The 19,364-nt window shown below is 41.7% G+C and overlaps 1 protein-coding gene across 3 annotated transcripts in view; it reads left to right on the top strand.

Annotated features, from left to right (window-relative positions):
* The window catches only part of LOC128649677 (mucin-17-like), a 116,185-nt gene that overhangs the window by 43,765 nt on the left and 53,056 nt on the right, over window positions 1-19,364 (top strand). For all 3 annotated transcript variants that reach the window (XM_053703068.1, XM_053703067.1, XM_053703066.1), the window contains exon 4: window positions 12,870-12,968. In XM_053703068.1, coding sequence (XP_053559043.1) covers window positions 12,870-12,968 — 99 coding nt within the window. The remainder of the gene's footprint in view (window positions 1-12,869; window positions 12,969-19,364) is intronic.

Genomic DNA, 19,364 nt, shown 5'->3' with positions numbered 1-19,364 from the left:
ACCATCTGTATCAAGTACAATTGCACCAGTAACAACAACAGTGCCAAGTACAACTGCAGCACCTACAACAGCTGCATCAAGTACAACAGTACTAGGCACCTCAACTACAACAGATCAAGTAACAACATCTGTATCAAGTTCAACTGCACCAGTAACAACAACTGTGCCAAGTACAACTGCTCCAGTAACAACAACTGTGCCAAGTACAACTGCAGCACCTACAATGGCTGCATCAAGTACAACAGTACCAGGGACCTTAACTGCACCAACTACAACAGAACAAGTAACAACATCTGTATCAAGTACAACTGTACCAGTTACAACAACAGTGCCAAGTACAACTACAACACCTACAACAGCTGCATCAAGTACAACAGTACTAGGGACCTCAACTGCACCAACTACAACAGATCAAGTAACAACATCTGTATCAAGTACAACTGCACCAGTAACAACAACAGTGCCAAGTACAACTGCAGCACCTACAACAGCTACATCAAGTACAACAGTACAAGGCACCTCAACTACAACAGATCAAGTAACAACATATGTATCAAGTTCAACTGCACCAGTAACAACATCTGTGCCAAGTACAACTGCTCCAGTAACAAAAACTGTACCAAGTACAACTGCAGCACCTACAATAGCTGCTTCAAGTACAACAGTACCAGGGACCTCAACTGCACCAACTACAACAGAACAAGTAACAACATCTGTATCAAGTACAACTGCACCAGTAACAATAACAGTGCCAAGTACAGCTACAGCACCTACAACAGCTGCATTAAGTACAACAGTACTAGGCACCTCAACTACAACAGATCAAGTAACAACATCTGTATCAAGTTCAACTGCACCAGTAACAACATCTGTGCCAAGTACAACTGCTCCAGTAACAACAACTGTGCCAAGTACAACTGCAGCACCTACAACAGTTGCATCAAGTACAACAGTACCAGGGACCTCAACTGCACCAACTACAACAGAACAAGTAACAACATATGTATCAAGTTCAACTACACCAGTAACAACAACAGTGCCAAGTACAACTGCCGCACCAACAACAGCTGCATCAAGTACAACAGTACCAGGAACATCAACTGCACCAGCTACAACAGAACAAGTAACAACATCTGTATCAAGTACAACTGCACCAGTAACAACAACTGTGCCAAGTACAACTGCAGCACTTACAACAGCTGCATCAAGTACAACAGTACCAGGGACATCAACTGCACCAGCTACAACAGAACAAGTAACAACATCTGTATCAAGTACAACTGCACCAGTAACAACAACAGTGCCAAGTACAACAGCAGCACCCACAACAGCTGCATCAAGTACAAAAGTACTAGGCACCTCAACTACAACAAATCAAGTAACACCATCTGTATCAAGTTCAACTGCACCAGTAACAACTGTGCCAAGTACAACTGCTCCAGTAACAAAAACTGTGCCAAGTACAACTGCAGCACCTACAACACCTGCATCAAGTACAACAGTACCAGGGACCACAATGGCACCAACTACAACAGAACAAGTAACAACATCTGTATCAAGTACAACTGTACCAGTAACAGCAACAGTGCCAAGTACAACTACAACACCTACAACAGCTGCATCAAGTACAACAGTACTAGGGACCTCAACTGCACCAACAACAACAGATCAAGTAACAACATCTGTATCAAGTACAACTGCACCAGTAACAACAACAGTTCCAAATACAACTGCAGCACCTACAACAGCTGCATCAAGTACAACAGTACTAGGCACCTCAACTACAACAGATCAAGTAACAACATCTGTATCAAGTACAACTGCACCAGTAACAACAACTGTGCCAAGTACAACTGCTCCAGTAACAACAACTGTGCCAAATACAACTGCAGCACCTACAACAGATGCATCAAGTACAACAGTACCAGGGACCTCAACTGCACCTACTACAACAGAACAAGTAACAACATCTGTATCAAGTACAACTGTACCAGTAACAACAACAGTGCCAAGTACAACTACAACACCTACAACAGCTGCATCAAGTACAACAGTACTAGGGACCTCAACTGCACCAACAACAACAGATCAAGTAACAACATCTGTATCAAGTACAACTGCACCAGTAACAACAACAGTGCCAAGTACAACTGCAGCACCTACAACAGCTGCATCAAGTACAACAGTACTAGGCACCTCAACTACAACAGATCAAGTAACAACATATGTATCAAGTTCAACTGCACCAGTAACAACATCCGTGCCAAGTAAAACTGCTCCAGTAACAAAAACTGTACCAAATACAACTGCAGCACCTACAATAGCTGCATCAAGTACAACAGTACCAGGGACCTCAACTGCACCGACTACAACAGAACAAGTAACAACATCTGTATCAAGTACAACTGCACCAGTAACAACAACAGTGCCAAGTACAACTGCAGCACCTACAACAGATTCATCAAGTACAACAGTACCAGGGACCTCAACTGCACCAACTACAACAGAACAAGTAACAACATCTGTATCAAGTACAACTGTACCAGTAACAACAACAGTGCCAAGTACAACTACAACACCTACAACAGCTGCATCAAGTACAACAGTACTAGGGACCTCAACTGCACCAACAACAACAGATCAAGTAACAACATCTGTATCAAGTACAATTGCACCAGTAAAAACAACAGTGCCAAGTACAACTGCAGCACCTACAACAGCTGCATCAAGTACAACAGTACTAGGCACCTCAACTACAACAGATCAAGTAACAACATATGTATCAAGTTCAACTGCACCAGTAACAACATCTGTGCCAAGTACAACTGCTCCAGTAACAAAAACTGTACCAAGTACAACTGCAGCACCTACAATAGCTGCATCAAGTACAACAGTACCAGGGACCTCAACTACACCAACTACAACAGAACAAGTAACAACATCTGTATCAAGTACAACTGCACCAGTAACAACAACAGTGCCAAGTACAACTGCAGCACCTACAACAGCTGCATCAAGTACAACAGTACTAGGCACCTCAACTACAACAGATCAAGTAACAACATCTGTATCAAGTTCAACTGCACCAGTAACAACAACGGTGCCAAGTACAACTGCTCCATTAACAACAACTGTGCCAAGTACAAGGACAGCACCTACAACAGTTGCATCAAGTACAACAGTACCAGGGACCTCAACGGCACCAACTACAACAGAACAAGTAACAACATCTGTATCAAGTACAACTGCACCAGTAACAACAACAGTGTCAAGTACAACTACAACACCTACAACAGCTGCATCAAGTACAACAGTACTAGGGACCTCAACTGCACCAACTACAACAGATCAAGTAACAACATCTGTATCAAGTACAACTGCACCAGTAACAACAACAGTGCCAAGTACAACTGCAGCACCTACAACAGCTGCATCAAGTACAACACTACTAGGCACCTCACCTACAACAGATCAAGAAACAACATATGTATCAAGTTCAACTGCACCAGTAACAACAACTGTGCCAAGTACAACTGCTCCAGTAACAAAAACTGTACCAAGTACAACTGCAGCACCTACAATAGCTGCATCAAGTACAACAGTACCAGTGACCTCAACTGCACCAACTACAACAGAACAAGTAACAACATCTGTATCAAGTACAACTGCACCAGTAACAACAACAGTGCCAAGTACAACTGCAGCACCTATAACAGCTGCATCAAGTACAACAGTACTAGGCACCTCAACTACAACAGATCAAGTAACAACATCTGTATCAAGTTCAACTGCACCAGTAACAACAACTGTGCCAAGTACAACTGCTCCAGAAACAACAACTGTGCCAAGTACAACTGCAGCACCTACAACAGTTGAATCAAGTACAACAGTACCAGGGACCTCAACTGCACCAACTACAACAGAACACATAACAACATCTGTATCAAGTACAACTGTACCAGTAACAACAACAGTGACAAGTACAACTACAACACCTACAACAGCTGCATCAAGTACAACAGTTTTAGGCACCTCAACTACAACAGATCAAGTAACAACATCTGTATCAAGTTCAACTGCACCAGTAACAACAACTGTGCCAAGTACAACTGCTCCAGTAACAACAACTGTGCCAAGTACAACTGCAGCACCTACAACAGTTGAATCAAGTACAACAGTACCAGGCACCTCAACTGCATCAACTACAACAGAACAAGTAACAACATCTGTATCAAGTACAACTGCACCAGTAACAACAACAGTGCCAAGTACAACTACAACACCTACAACAGCTGCATCAAGTACAACAGTACTAGGGACCTCAACTGCACCAACTACAACAGATCAAGTAACAACATCTGTATCAAGTACAACTGCACCAGTAACAACAACAGTGCCAAGTACAACTGCAGCACCAACAACAGCTGCATCAAGTACAACACTACAAGGCACCTCACCTACAACAGATCAAGAAACAACATATGTATCAAGTTCAACTGCACCAGTAACAACAACTGTGCCAAGTACAACTGCTCCAGTAACAAATACTGTACCAAGTACAACTGCAGCACCTACAATAGCTGCATCAAGTACAACAGTACCAGGGACATCAACTGCACCAACTACAACAGAACAAGTAACAACATCTGTATCAAGTACATCTGCATCAGTAACAACAACAGTGCCAAGTACAACTGCAGCACCTACAACAGCTGCATCAAGTACAACAGTACTAGGCACCTCAACTACAACAGATCAAGTAACAACATCTGTATCAAGTTCAACTGCACCAGTAACAACAACTGTGCCAAGTACAACTGCTCCAGTAACAACAACTGTGCCAAGTATAACTGCAGCACCTACAACAGTTGAATCAAGTACAACAGTACCAGGGACCTCAACTGCACCAACTACAACAGAACACGTAACAACATCTGTATCAAGTACAACTGTACCAGTAACAACAACAGTGCCAAGTACAACTACAACACCTACAACAGCTGCATCAAGTACAACAGTACTAGGGACCTCAACTGCACCAACTACAACAGATCAAGTAACAACATCTGTATCAAGTACAACTGCACCAGTAACAACAACAGTGCCAAGTACAACTGCAGCACCTACTACAGCTACATCACGTACAACAGTACTAGGCACCTCAACTACAACAGATCAAGTAACAACATATGTATCAAGTTCAACTGCACCAGTAACAAAAACTGTACCAAGTACAACTGCAGCACCTACAATAGCTGCATCAAGTACAACAGTACCAGGGACCTCAACTGCACCAACTACAACAGATCAAGTAACAACATCTGTATCAAGTTCAACTGCACCAGTAACAACAACTGTGCCAAGTACAACTGCTCCAGTAACAAAAACTGTACCAAGTACAACTGCAGCACCTACAACAGTTGCATCAAGTACAACAGTACCAGGGACCTCAACTGCACCAACTACAACAGAACAAGTAACAACATCTGTATCAAGTACAACTGCACCAGTAACAACAACAGTGCCAAGTACAACTTCCGCACCTACAACAGCTGCATCAAGTACAACAGTACCAGGGACATCAACTGCACCAGCTACAACAGAACAAGTAACAACATCTGTATCAAGTACAACTGCACCAGTAACAACAACAGTGCCAAGTAAAACTGCAGCACCTACAACAGCTGCATCAAGTACAACTGTACCAGGCACATCAACTGCACCAGCTACAACAGAACAAGTAACAACATCTGTATCAAGTACAACTGCACCAGTAACAACAACAGTGCCAAGTACAATTGCAGCAACTACAACAGCTGCATCAAGTACAACAGTGCTAGGCACCTCAACTACAACAGATCAAGTAACACCATCTGTGCCAAGTACAACTGCTCCAGTAACAAAAACTGTGCCAAGTACAACTGCAGCACCTACAACAGCTGCATCAAGTACAACAGTACCAGGGACCTCAACTGCACCAACTACAACAGAACAAGTAACACCATCTGTATCAAGTACAACTGCACCAGTAACAACAACAGTGCCAAGTACATCTGCAGCACCTACAACAGCTGCATCAAGTACAACAGTACCATGGACCTCAACTACACCAACTACAACAGAACAAGTAGCAATATCTGTATCAAGTACAACTGCACCAGTAACAGCAACAATGCCAAGTATAACTGCAGAACCTACAACAGTTGCATCAAGTACAACAGTACCAGGGACCTCAACTGCACCAACTACAACAGAACAAGTAACAACATCTGTATCAAGTTCAACTGCACCAGTAACAACAACTGTTCCAAGTACAACTCCTCCAGTAACAACAACTGTGCCAAGTACAACTGCAGCACCTACAACAGCTGTATCGAGTACAACAGTACCAGGGACCTCAACCACACCAACTACAACAGATCAAGTAACAACATCTGTATCAAGTTCAACTGCACCATTAACAACAACTGTGCCAAGTACAACTGCTCCAGTAACAACAACTGTGCCAAGTACAACTGCAGCACCTAGAACAGATACATCAAGTACAACTGCACCAATAACATCAACTGCACCAAGTACAAAAGAAGAAGTAATCACATCTGCATCAAATACAATTGCATCAGTGAGAACAATCGCTACACAAAGCACAACTTTAGCTTTAACAACAGCAACATCAAGTACATCTGCAACCGAACCAGTAATAATAACAGCTGAACAAAGCACAACTTCAGATTTAACAACATATGTATCAAGTACAAATGTACCAGTAACAACAACTGTGCCAAGTACAACTGCAGCACCTACAACAGCTGCATCAAGTACAACAGCACCAATAACATCAACTGCACCAAGTACAAAAGAAGAAGTAATCACATCTGCATCAAGTACAATTGCATCAGTGACAACAATAGCTACGCAAAGCACAACTTTAGCTTTAACAACAGCATCATCAAGTACAACTGCAACATCCACTACTTCTACAACTGTACCAGTAATAACAACAGCTGCAGAAAGCATAACTTTAGATTTCACAACATCTGTATCAAGTACAACTGCACCAGTAACAACAACAGTGCCAAGTACAACTACAACACCTACAACAGCTGCATCAAGTACAACAGTACTAGGAACCTCAACTGCACCAACTACAACAGATCAAGTAACAGCATCTGTATCAAGTACAACTGCACCAGTAACAACAACTGTGCCAAGTACAACTGCTCTAGTAACAAAAACTGTACCAAGTAAAACTGCAGCGCCTACAACAGCTGCATCAAGTACAACAGTACTAGGGACCTCAACTGCACCAACTATAACAGAACAAGTAACAACATCTGTATCAAGTACAACTGCACCAGTAACAACAACAGTGCCAAGTACAACTGCAGCACCTACAACAGCTGCATCAAGTACAACAGTACTAGGCACCTCAACTACAACAGATCAAGTAACAACATTTGTATCAAGTTCAACTGCACCAGTAAAAACAACTGTGCCAAGTACAACTGCAGCACCTACAACAGTTGCATCAAGTACAACAGTACCAGTGACCTCAACTGCACCAACTACTACAGAACAAGTAACAACATCTGTATCAAGTACAACTGCACCAGTAACAACAACAGTGCCAAGTACAACTGCAGCACCTACAACAGCTGCATCAAGTACAACAGTACCAGGGACATCAACTGCACCAGCTACAACAGAACAAGTAACAACATCTGTATCAAGTACAACTGCACCAGTAACAACAACTGTGCCAAGTACAACTGCAGCACCTACAACAGCTGCATCAAGTACAACAGTACCAGGGACATCAACTGCACCAGCTACAACAGAACAAGTAACAACATCTGTATCAAGTACAACTGCACCAGTAACAACAACAGTGCCAAGTACAACAGCAGCACCTACAACAGCTGCATCAAGTACAACAGTACTAGGCACCTCAACTACAACAGATCAAGTAACAACATCTGTATCAAGTTCACCAGTAACAAAAACTGTGCAAAGTACAACTGCTCCAGTAACAAAAACTGTGCCAAGTACAACTGCAGCACCTACAACAGCTGCATCAAGTACAACAGTACCAGGGACCTCAACTGCACCAATTACAACAGAACAAGTAACACCATCTGTATCAAGTACAACTGCACCAGTAACAACAACAGTGCCAAGTACAACTGCAGCACCTGCAACAGCTGCATCAAGTACAACAGTACTAGGCACCTCAACTACAACAGATCAAGTAACAACATCTGTATCAAGTTCAACTGCACCAGTAACAACAACTGTGCCAAGTACAACTGCTCCAGTAACAACAACTGTGCCAAGTACAACTGCAGCACCTACAACAGCTGCATCAAGTACAAGAGTACCAGGGACATCAACTGCACCAACTACAACAGAACAAGTAACACTATCTGTATCAAGTACAACTGCACCAGTAACAACAACAGTACCAAGTACAACTACAACACCTACAACAGCTGCATCAAGTACAAGAGTACCAGGGACCTCAACTGCACCAACTACAACAGAACAAGTAACACTATCTGTACCAAGTACAACTGCACCAGTAACAACAACAGTGCCAAGTACAACTACAACACCTACAACAGCTGCATCAAGTACAACAGTACTAGGGACATCAACTGCACCAACTACACCAGAACAAGTAACAACATCTGTATCAAGTACAACTGCACCAGTAACAACAACAGTGCCAAGTACAACAGCAGCACCTACAACAGCTGCATCAAGTACAACAGTACTAGGCACCTCAACTACAACAGATCAAGTAACAACATCTGTATCAAGTTCACCAGTAACAAATACTGTGCAAAGTACAACTGCTCCAGTAACAAAAACTGTGCCAAGTACAACTGCAGCACCTACAACAGCTGCATCAAGTACAACAGTACCAGGGACCTCAACTGCACCAATTACAACAGAACAAGTAACACCATCTGTATCAAGTACAACTGCACCAGTAACAACAACAGTGCCAAGTACAACTGCAGCACCTGCAACAGCTGCATCAAGTACAACAGTACTAGGCACCTCAACTACAACAGATCAAGTAACAACATCTGTATCAAGTTCAACTGCACCAGTAACAACAACTGTGCCAAGTACAACTGCTCCAGTAACAACAACTGTGCCAAGTACAACTGCAGCACCTACAACAGCTGCATCAAGTACAAGAGTACCAGGGACATCAACTGCACCAACTACAACAGAACAAGTAACACTATCTGTATCAAGTACAACTGCACCAGTAACAACAACAGTACCAAGTACAACTACAACACCTACAACAGCTGCATCAAGTACAAGAGTACCAGGGACCTCAACTGCACCAACTACAACAGAACAAGTAACACTATCTGTACCAAGTACAACTGCACCAGTAACAACAACAGTGCCAAGTACAACTACAACACCTACAACAGCTGCATCAAGTACAACAGTACTAGGGACATCAACTGCACCAACTACACCAGAACAAGTAACAACATCTCTATCAAGTACAACTGCACCAGTAACAACAACAGTGCCAAGTACAACTGAAGCACCTACAACAGCTGCATCAAGTACAACAGTTCCAGGGACATCAACTGCACCAGCTACAACAGAACAAGTAACAACATCTGTATCAAGTTCAACTACTGTGCCAAGTACAACTGCTCCAGTAACAAAAACTGTATCAAGTACAACTGCAGCACCTACAACAGCTGCATCAATTACAACAGTACCAGGGACCTCAACTGCACCAACTATAACAGAACAAGTAACAACATCTGTATCAAGTACAACTGCACCAGTAACAACAACAGTGCCAAGTACAACTGCAGCACCTACAACAGCTGCATCAAGTACAGCAGTACCTGGGACATCAACTGCACCAGCTACAACAGAACAAGTAACAACATCTGTATCAAGTACAACTGCACCAGTAACAACAACTGTGCCAAGTACAACTGCAGCACCTACAACAGCTGCATCAAGTACAACAGTACCAGGGACCTCAACTGCACCAACTACAACAGAGCATGTAACACCATCTGTATCAAGTACAACTGCACCAGTAACAACAACAGTGCCAAGTACAACTGCAGCATCTACAACAGCTGCATCAAGTACAAAAGTACTAGGCACCTCAACTACAACAGATCAAGTAACAACATCTGTATCAAGTTCAACTGCACCAGTAACAACAACTGTGCCAAGTACAACTGCTCCAGTAACAACAACTGTGCCAAGTACAACTGCAGCACCTACAACAGCTTCAAGTACAACAGTACCATGGACCTCAATTGCACCAACTAAAACAGAACAAGTAACAACATCTGTATCAAGTACAACTGTACCAGTAACAACAACAGTGCCAAGTACAACTACAGCACCTACAACAGCTGCATCAAGTACAACAGCACCAATAACATCAACTTCACCAAGTACAAAAGAAGAAGTTATCACATCTGCATCAAGTACAATTGCATCAGTGACAACAATAGCTACACAAATCACTACTTTAACAGCAACATCAAGTACAGCTGCAACAGCCACTACTTCTACAACCATACCAGTAATAACAACAGCTGAACAAAGCACAACTTCAGATTTAACATCTGTATCAAGTACAACTGCACCAGTAACAACATCTGTATCAAGTACAACTGCACCAGTAACAACATCTGTATCAAGTACAACTGCACAAGTAAAAACAACTGTGCCAAGTACAACTGCAGCACCTACAAAAGATTCATCAAGTACAACTGCACCAATAACATCAACTGCACCAAGTACAAAAGAAGACGAAATCACATCTGCATCAAGTACAATTGCATCAGTGACAACAATAGCTACACAAAGCACTAATTTAGCTTTAACAACAGCAACCTCAAGTACAGCTGCAACAGCCACTACTTCTACAACCGAATCAATAATAACAACAGCTGAACAAAGCACAACTTCAGATTTAACAACATCTGTATCAAGTAAAACTGCGCCAGTTACAACAACTGTGCCAAGTACAACTGCAGCACCTACAACAGATACATCAAGTACAACTGCACCAGTAACAACAACTGTGCCAAGTACAACTGCAGCACCTACAACAGCTACATCTAGTACAACAGCACCAGGGACCTCAATTCCACTAACTACAACAGAGCAAGTAACCACATCTGCATCAAGTACAACTGTACCAGTAACAACAACTGTGCCAAGAACAACTGCAGCACCTACAACAGCTGCATCAAGTACAACAGTACCAGGGACCTTAACTGCACCAACTACAACAGAACAAGTAACAACATCTGTATCAAGTACATCTGCATCAGTAACAACAACTGTGCCGAGTACAACTGCAGTACCTACAACAGCTACATCAAGTACAACTGTACTAGGGACCTCAACTGCACCAACTACAACAGATCAAGTAACAACATCTGTATCAAGTTCAACTGCACCATTAACAACAACTGTGCCAAGTACAACTGCAGCACCTACAACAGCTGCATCAAGTACAACAGTACTAGGGACCTCAACTGCACCAACTACAACAGAACAAGTAACAACATCTGTATCAAGTACAACTGCATCAGTAACAACAACTGTGCCAAGTACAACTGCAGCACCTACAACAGCTGCATCAAGTACAACAGAACCACGGACCTCAACTACACCAACTACAACAGAACAAGTAGCAATATCTGTATCAAGTACAACTGCACCAGTAACAGCAACAATGCCAAGTGTAACTGCAGAACCTACAACAGCTGCATCAAGTACAACAGTACCAGGGACATCAACTGCACCAACTACAACAGAACAAGTAACAACATCTGTATCAAGTACATCTGCATCAGTAACAACAACAGTGCCAAGTACAACTGCAGCACCTACAACAGCTGCATCAAGTACAACAGTACTAGGCACCTCAACTACAACAGATCAAGTAACAACATCTGTATCAAGTTCAACTGCACCATTAACAACAACTGTGCGAAGTACAACTGCTCCAGTAACAACAACTGTGCCAAGTACAACTGCAGCACCTACAATAGCTGCATCAAGTACAACAGTAGCAGGGACCTCAACTGCACCAACTACAACAGAACATTTAACAACATCTGTATCAAGTACAACTGCACCAGTAACAACAACTGTGCCAAGTACAACTGCAGGACCTACAACAGCTATGTCAACTAAAACTGCTTCTGAGCCAATCGGAACATCAAGCACAACTGCAAAAGAAACAACTGCGCCGATATCAAGTTCACCAGTACCAATAGATTTACAAAGTTCAACTGTATCAGTGACAGTATTGTCAAGTTAGTATTTTCCTTTTTTGATACTATATTTTAAATATGTGCAGATAACATACAACCTATGGAAACTTATGGGAAGTACGAATACATAGCATTTTAAATAACACAGAATTTGCAAAATAAGAACCATATTTAGTTTTTCCAATTGTAATTAAGAGTAATTGTTTGCAGAATAATACACATTATGGAGTATATATCAAATGCTTTTATAAAGTGGTCACAAACCAGTTGAAATCCCACTTTAATTTATATATATATATATATATATATATATATATATATATATATATATATATATATATATATATATAAATAAATGTTGCTATATGTGCCTTTAGACTACATGCATTTTGCTAGGGGAGAATGAGCTTATGGTTTTGAGTTTGGGTGGGGATAGATTTAATCACATTGATTAGTCAGGGTATATACTTAAGCTATAGTTATAGTCCTGGTTTGCTTGGGCATTGTGTGAGTGTTATATTTGTGGGTAGTTCTATGGATTTTAACCTCATAACCATTGGGTTTAAATAGCTGTTACAGAAGAAGTTATCCAGCCAGTTACCAACAATCCTGTAAACCAGACTCCAGCTAAGACGACAACAACAATGCAGACTACACAGGGTTCCACAGGTAAGACCACATGTTTACTGTCTTATTTTTGAACGTATTAGTCATCCGTGTCACACAAAGGGAGTGTCTGAAAAACTACTTAGATCAAATATAACATAAGATATAGGGCTAGATTACAAGTGCCACGGTAAAAAAAATCTTTGCTAACGTTTAGGCTTTTTGTACTTGACGGATTCCACTGGTATTACAAGTTGAAAAAAAAACGTATTCTGCGCTAGCGGTAACCCGAATCTTAAGCTGAGTTTTTGCGTGCATGTGCTCCCCCATAGGAACCAATGGAGACAAAAAAGTGGGGGGAAAAAGCTAACATACTACTCGGGCAAGCAACCTCGCATTTTTGCATTCCACATAGAAGTCAATGGAGAAAAAAAACACCCTACCATAAGCCCCTAGCCTATTAACCCCTAAATCACCATCCCCCCACATAGCAAAATACCGAAATAAACTATTAACCCCTAAACCTCCACCCATCCACATAGCAAAATACATAAATAAACTATTAACCCCTAAACCGCCATCCCCCCACAATGCAAACTAACATCTAAACCCCCTAACCTAACACTCCTTAACAACCCAAATTAAAATACCCCTTAATTAACTAAAAAGATAATCCTAACTACCTTAAAAAAACTTACCTGTAAATTAAATAAAAACCCAATCTTACCTTTAAAAATGAAAACCTAATATTGCAGAAAAAAAACTGCCATTACAGAAAAATTAAAAAAAAACATTACAGAAAATATCTTTTTTTTTACCAAGAACAATTTTTTTTAATCCTTTTGTAATACCCTTTAAAAAAAAAAAAAACAACAACCCCAAAATAAAAAAAACCTATTCTAAAAATAAACTACCAATAGCACTTAAAAGGGCTTTTTGTAGGGCATTGCCCTAAAGCGATCAGCTCTTTTTGTGCAAAAAATACTAAACTCTCTAACATTACAACCACCCAAAATAAAAAAAACTTAACTAAAAAAAAAAAAATTACCCATTGCCCTGAAAGGGGCATTTGGATGAGCATTCCCCTTAAAAGGGCATTCAGCTCTTTTGCTGCTCAAAAAAAATAAAAACCCTCATCTATAAAAAAAAAAACACCCAAAACAACAAAACAAAAAAAACTAACACTATCCCCAAATTTGTTACTCACCGATGATGAAGGGTAGCGCTCCATCTTCCTCCCTGCGGCGCTCCACCTTCATCGTTGGTCCACCTTCATCCATCTTCATCACAGGTTTATCTTCTAACTGCATCCGGTGAAATCGGCGGCAACGTCATGTCTCCTCTTCAGATCAGTGACACGGAGCCCCTCTTCATGCGGTCTTCAGCCGCACACTGAAAAGTGAATGCAAGGTACCCCACCTTGCATTCCTATTGGCTTATTTGAATCTTTAAATTCAAATCAGCCAATAGAATGAAAGGAAAAAGCTTGCGCTGCACTTGTGATCTAGCCCATAGTAAGTTAAGGATGAAAAGGGCAAGAAATGCGGTTTTACAACACCTTCTATCTATCTATCTATTAGGTACTTATAGAGCGCAAACTAATCACCTGTGAGGGTCTCAAAGTGTGCCTTTGTGCACACTTTGAGACAACTCATCAGATTAGTAAATAATATGTATACAAAACATGAGGCATAGCTACAGGCACATTTCACAACTAGAACCAGTGATTGATTTACTAGTATTGTAATGAGGAGGGTTCCATGGATCAAAGATGAGAAATCACCATAATGGTACACAATGTATGAGGAATGCATTCAATATCTTCTACTCTGTCATTGAAGAATATTCAACAGTGAACGAGACCTTCCTGGTATCAACTACAAGAGCTACTTCAAGTTCAACTATACCAGTAACAACATCTGGACAAAGTACAACTGCTGCACCTTCAACAGCTGCATCAAGTACAACAGCACCAGGCACCTCAACTGCACCAACTACAACAGAGCAAGTAACCTCATCTACATCAAGTTCAACAGCACCAGTGACAACAATAGCTAAAAAAAGCACAACTTTAGCTTTAATGACAGCAACCTCAAGTACAGCTGCACCTGCAACTACATATACAACTGCACCATTAATAACAACTGCTGCACAAATCACAATTTCAGATTTAACAACACCAGTAACAACAACTGGATCAAGTACAACTGCACCAGTAACAACAACTGTGCCAAGTACAACTTCCACACCTACAATAGCTACATCAAGTACAACAGCACCAGGGACCTCAACTGCACCAACTACAACAGAGCAAGTAACCACATCTGCATCAAGTACAACTGCACCAGTGACAACAATAGCTGCACAAAGCACACATTTAGCTGTAATAACACCAACCTCAAGTACAGCTGCAGAAAGCATAACTTCAGATTTAACAACATCTGTATCAAGCACAACTGCATCAGTAACAACAACTGGGCCAAGTACAACTGCAGCACCTACAACAGCTGCATCAAGTAAAACAGTACGAGGGACCTCAACTGCACCAACTACAACAGAAAAAGTAACAACATCTGTTTCAAGTTCAACTGCACCAGTAACAACAACTGTGCCAAGTACAACTGCACCAGTAACAACAACTGTGCCAAGTACAACTGCAGCAACTACAACAACTGCATCAAGTACAAAAGCACAAGGGACCTCAACTACACCAACTACAACAGAGCAAGTAACAACATTTGTATCAAGTACAACTGCACCAGTAACAACAACAGTGCCAAGTACAAATGCACCAGTAACAACAACTGTGCCAAGTGCAACTGCAGCAAGTAAAACAGTACCAGGGACCTCAACTGCACCAACTACAACAGAACAAGTAACAACATCTGAATCAAGTACAACTGCACCAGTAACAACAACTGCAGCAAGTACAACAGCACAAGGGACCTCAACTGCACCAACTACAACAAAGCATGTAACCACATCTGTATCAAGTACAACTGCACCAGTGACAACAATAGCCGCACAAAGCACAACTTTAGCTTTAATAACACAAACCTCAAGTACAGCTGCAGCAAGCATAACTTCAGATTTAATAACATCTGTATCAAGTACAACTGCACCAGAAATAACAACTGTGCCAAGTACAACTTCCGCACCTAGAACAGCTGCATCAAGTACAACAGTACCAGGGACCTCAACTGCACCAACTACAAGAGAACAAGTAACAAAATCTGTATCAAGTACAACTGCACCAGTAACAACAACTGTGCCAAGTGCAACTGCAACAAGTACAACAGTACCAGGGACCTCAACTGCACCAACTATAACAGAACAACTAACAACATCTGTATCAAGTTCAACTGCACCAGTAACAGCATCTGTATCAAGTTCAACTGCACCAGTAACAACTGTGAAAAGTACAACTGCACTAGTAACAAAAACTGGGCCAAATACAACTGCAGCACCTACAACAACTGCATCAAGTACAACCGCACCAGGGACTTCAGCTGCACCAACTACAACAGAACAAGTAACAACATCTGTATCAAGTTCAACTGCACCAGTAACAACAACAGTGCCAAGTTCAACTGCAGCACCTACAACAGCTGCATCAAGTACAACAGTACCAGGGACCTCAACTGCACCAAATACAACAGAACAAGTAACAACATCTGTATCAAGTTCAACTGCACCAGTAACAACAACTGTGACAAGTACAATTGTTCCAGTAACAACAACTGTGCCAAGTACAACTGCAGCACCTACAACAGCTGCATCAAGTACAACAGCACCAGTGACATCAGCTGCATTAACTACATCAGAACAAGTATCCACGTCTGCATCAAGTACAACTGCACCAGTAACAACAACAGGACCAAGTACAACTGCAGCACCTACAACAACTGCATCAAGTACAACAGCACCAGGGACCTCAACTGCACCAACTACAACAGAACAAGTAACAACATCTGTATCAAGTTCAACTGCACCAGTAACAACAACAGTGCCAAGTACAACTGCAGCACCTACAACAGCTGCATCAAGTGCAACAGCACCAGGGACCTCAACTGCACTACCTACAACAGAGCAAGTAACCACATCTGTATCAAGTACATCTGCACCGGTGACAACAATAGCCGCACAAAGCACAACTTTAGCTTTAATAACACAAACCTCAAGTACAGCTGCAGAAAGCATAAGTTCAGATTTAACAACATCTGTATCAAGTACAACTGCACCAGTAACAACAACTGTGCCAAGTACAACTGCAAGACCTACAACAGCTGCATCAAGTACAACAGTACTAGGGACCTCAACTGCATCAACTACAACAGAACAAGTAACAACATCTGTATCAAGTACAACTGCACCAGTAACAACAACAGTGCCAAGTACAACTGCAGCATCTACAACAGCTGCATCAAGTACAACAGTACCAGGGACCTCAACTGCACCAAATACAACAGAACAAGTAACAACATCTGTATCAAGTTCAACTGCAACAGTAACAACAACTGTGTCAAGTACAATTGTTCCAGTAACAACAACTGTGCCAAGTACAACTGCAGCACCTACAACAGCTGCATCAAGTACAACAGCACCAGGGACCTCAACTGCACTACCTACAACAGAGCAAGTAACCACATCTGTATCAAGTACAACTGCACCTTTGACAACAACTGTACCAAATACAACTGCACCACCTACAACAACTGCATCAAGTACAACAACACCAGGGACCTCAACTGCACCAACTACAACAGAACAAGTAACAAAATCTGTATCAAGTTCAACTGCACTAGTAACAACAACAGTGCCAGGTACAACTGCAGCACTTACAACAGCTGCATCAAGTACAACAGTACCAGGGACCTTAACTGCACCAAATACAACAGAACAAGTAACAACATCTGTATCAAGTTCAACTGCAACAGTAACAACAACTGTGCCAAATTCAATTGTTCCAGTAACAACAACTGTGCCAAGTACAACTGCAGCACCTACAACAGCTGCATCAAGTACAACAGCACCAGGGACCTCAACTGCACTACCTACAACAGAGCAAGTAACCACATCTGTATCAAGTACATCTGCACCAGTGACAACAATAGCCGCACAAAGCACAACTTTAGCTTTAATAACACAAACCTCAAGTACAGCTGCAGAAAGCATAACTTCAGATTTAACAACATCTGTATCAAGTACAATTGCACCAGTAACAACAACTGTGCCAAGTACAACTGCAAGACCTACAAAAGCTGCATCAAGTACAACAGTACTAGGGACCTCAACTGCATCAACTACAATAGAACAAGTAACAACATCTGTATCAAGTTCAACTGCACCAGTAACAGCATCTGTATCAAGTTCAACTGCACCAGTAACAACTGTGAAAAGTACAACTGCACCAGGAACAACAACAGTGCCAAGCACAACTGCAGCACCTACAACAGCTGCATCAAGCACAACAGCACCAGTGACATCAGCTGTATTAACTACATCAGAACAAGTGTCCACGTCTGCATCAAGTACAACTGCACCAGTAACAAAAACTGGGCCAAATACAACGGCAGCACCTACAACAACTGCATCGAGTACAACAGCACCAGGGACTTCAGCTGCACCAACTACACCAGAACAAGTAACAACATATGTATCAAGTTCAACTGCACCAGTAACAACAACAGTGCCAAGTTCAACTGCAGCACCTACAACAGCTGCATTAAGTACAACAGTACCAGGGACCTCAACTGCACCAAATACAACAGAACAAGTAAAAACATCTGTATCAAGTTCAACTGCATCAGTAACAACAACTGTCACAAGTACAATTGTTCCAGTAACAACAACTGTACCAAGTACAACTGCAGCACCTACAACAGCTGCATCAAGTACAACAGCACCAATGACATCAGCTGCATTAACTACATCAGAACAAGTATCCACGTCTGCATCAAGTACAACTGCACTAGTAACAACAACAGGACCAAATAGAACTGCAGCACCTATAACAACTGCATCAAGTACAACAGCACCAGTGACCTCAACTGCACCAACTACAACAGAACAAGTAACAACATCTGTATCAAGTACAACTGCACCAGTAACAACAACAGTGCCAAGTACAACTGCAGCACCTACACCAGCTGCATCAAGTACAACAGTACCAGGGACCTCAACTGCACCAAATACAACAGAACAAGTAACAACATCTGTATCAAGTTCAACTGCAACAGTAACAACAACTGTGCCAAGTACAATTGTTCCAGTAACAACAACTGTGCCAAGTACAACTGCAGCACCTACAACAGCTGTATCAAGTACAACAGCACCAGGGACCTCAACTGCATTACCTACAACAGAGCAAGTAACCACATCTGTATCAAGTACAACTGCACCAGTGACAACTGGACCAAATACAACTGCAGCACCTACAACAACTGCATCAAGTACAAC

Source organism: Bombina bombina, chromosome 2, assembly GCF_027579735.1.
Source record: "Bombina bombina isolate aBomBom1 chromosome 2, aBomBom1.pri, whole genome shotgun sequence".
NCBI classification, from domain to species: domain Eukaryota; kingdom Metazoa; phylum Chordata; class Amphibia; order Anura; family Bombinatoridae; genus Bombina; species Bombina bombina.
Note: the sequence above shows the minus strand (reverse complement) of the source record. Positions and strands in the feature narration are given on the sequence as shown.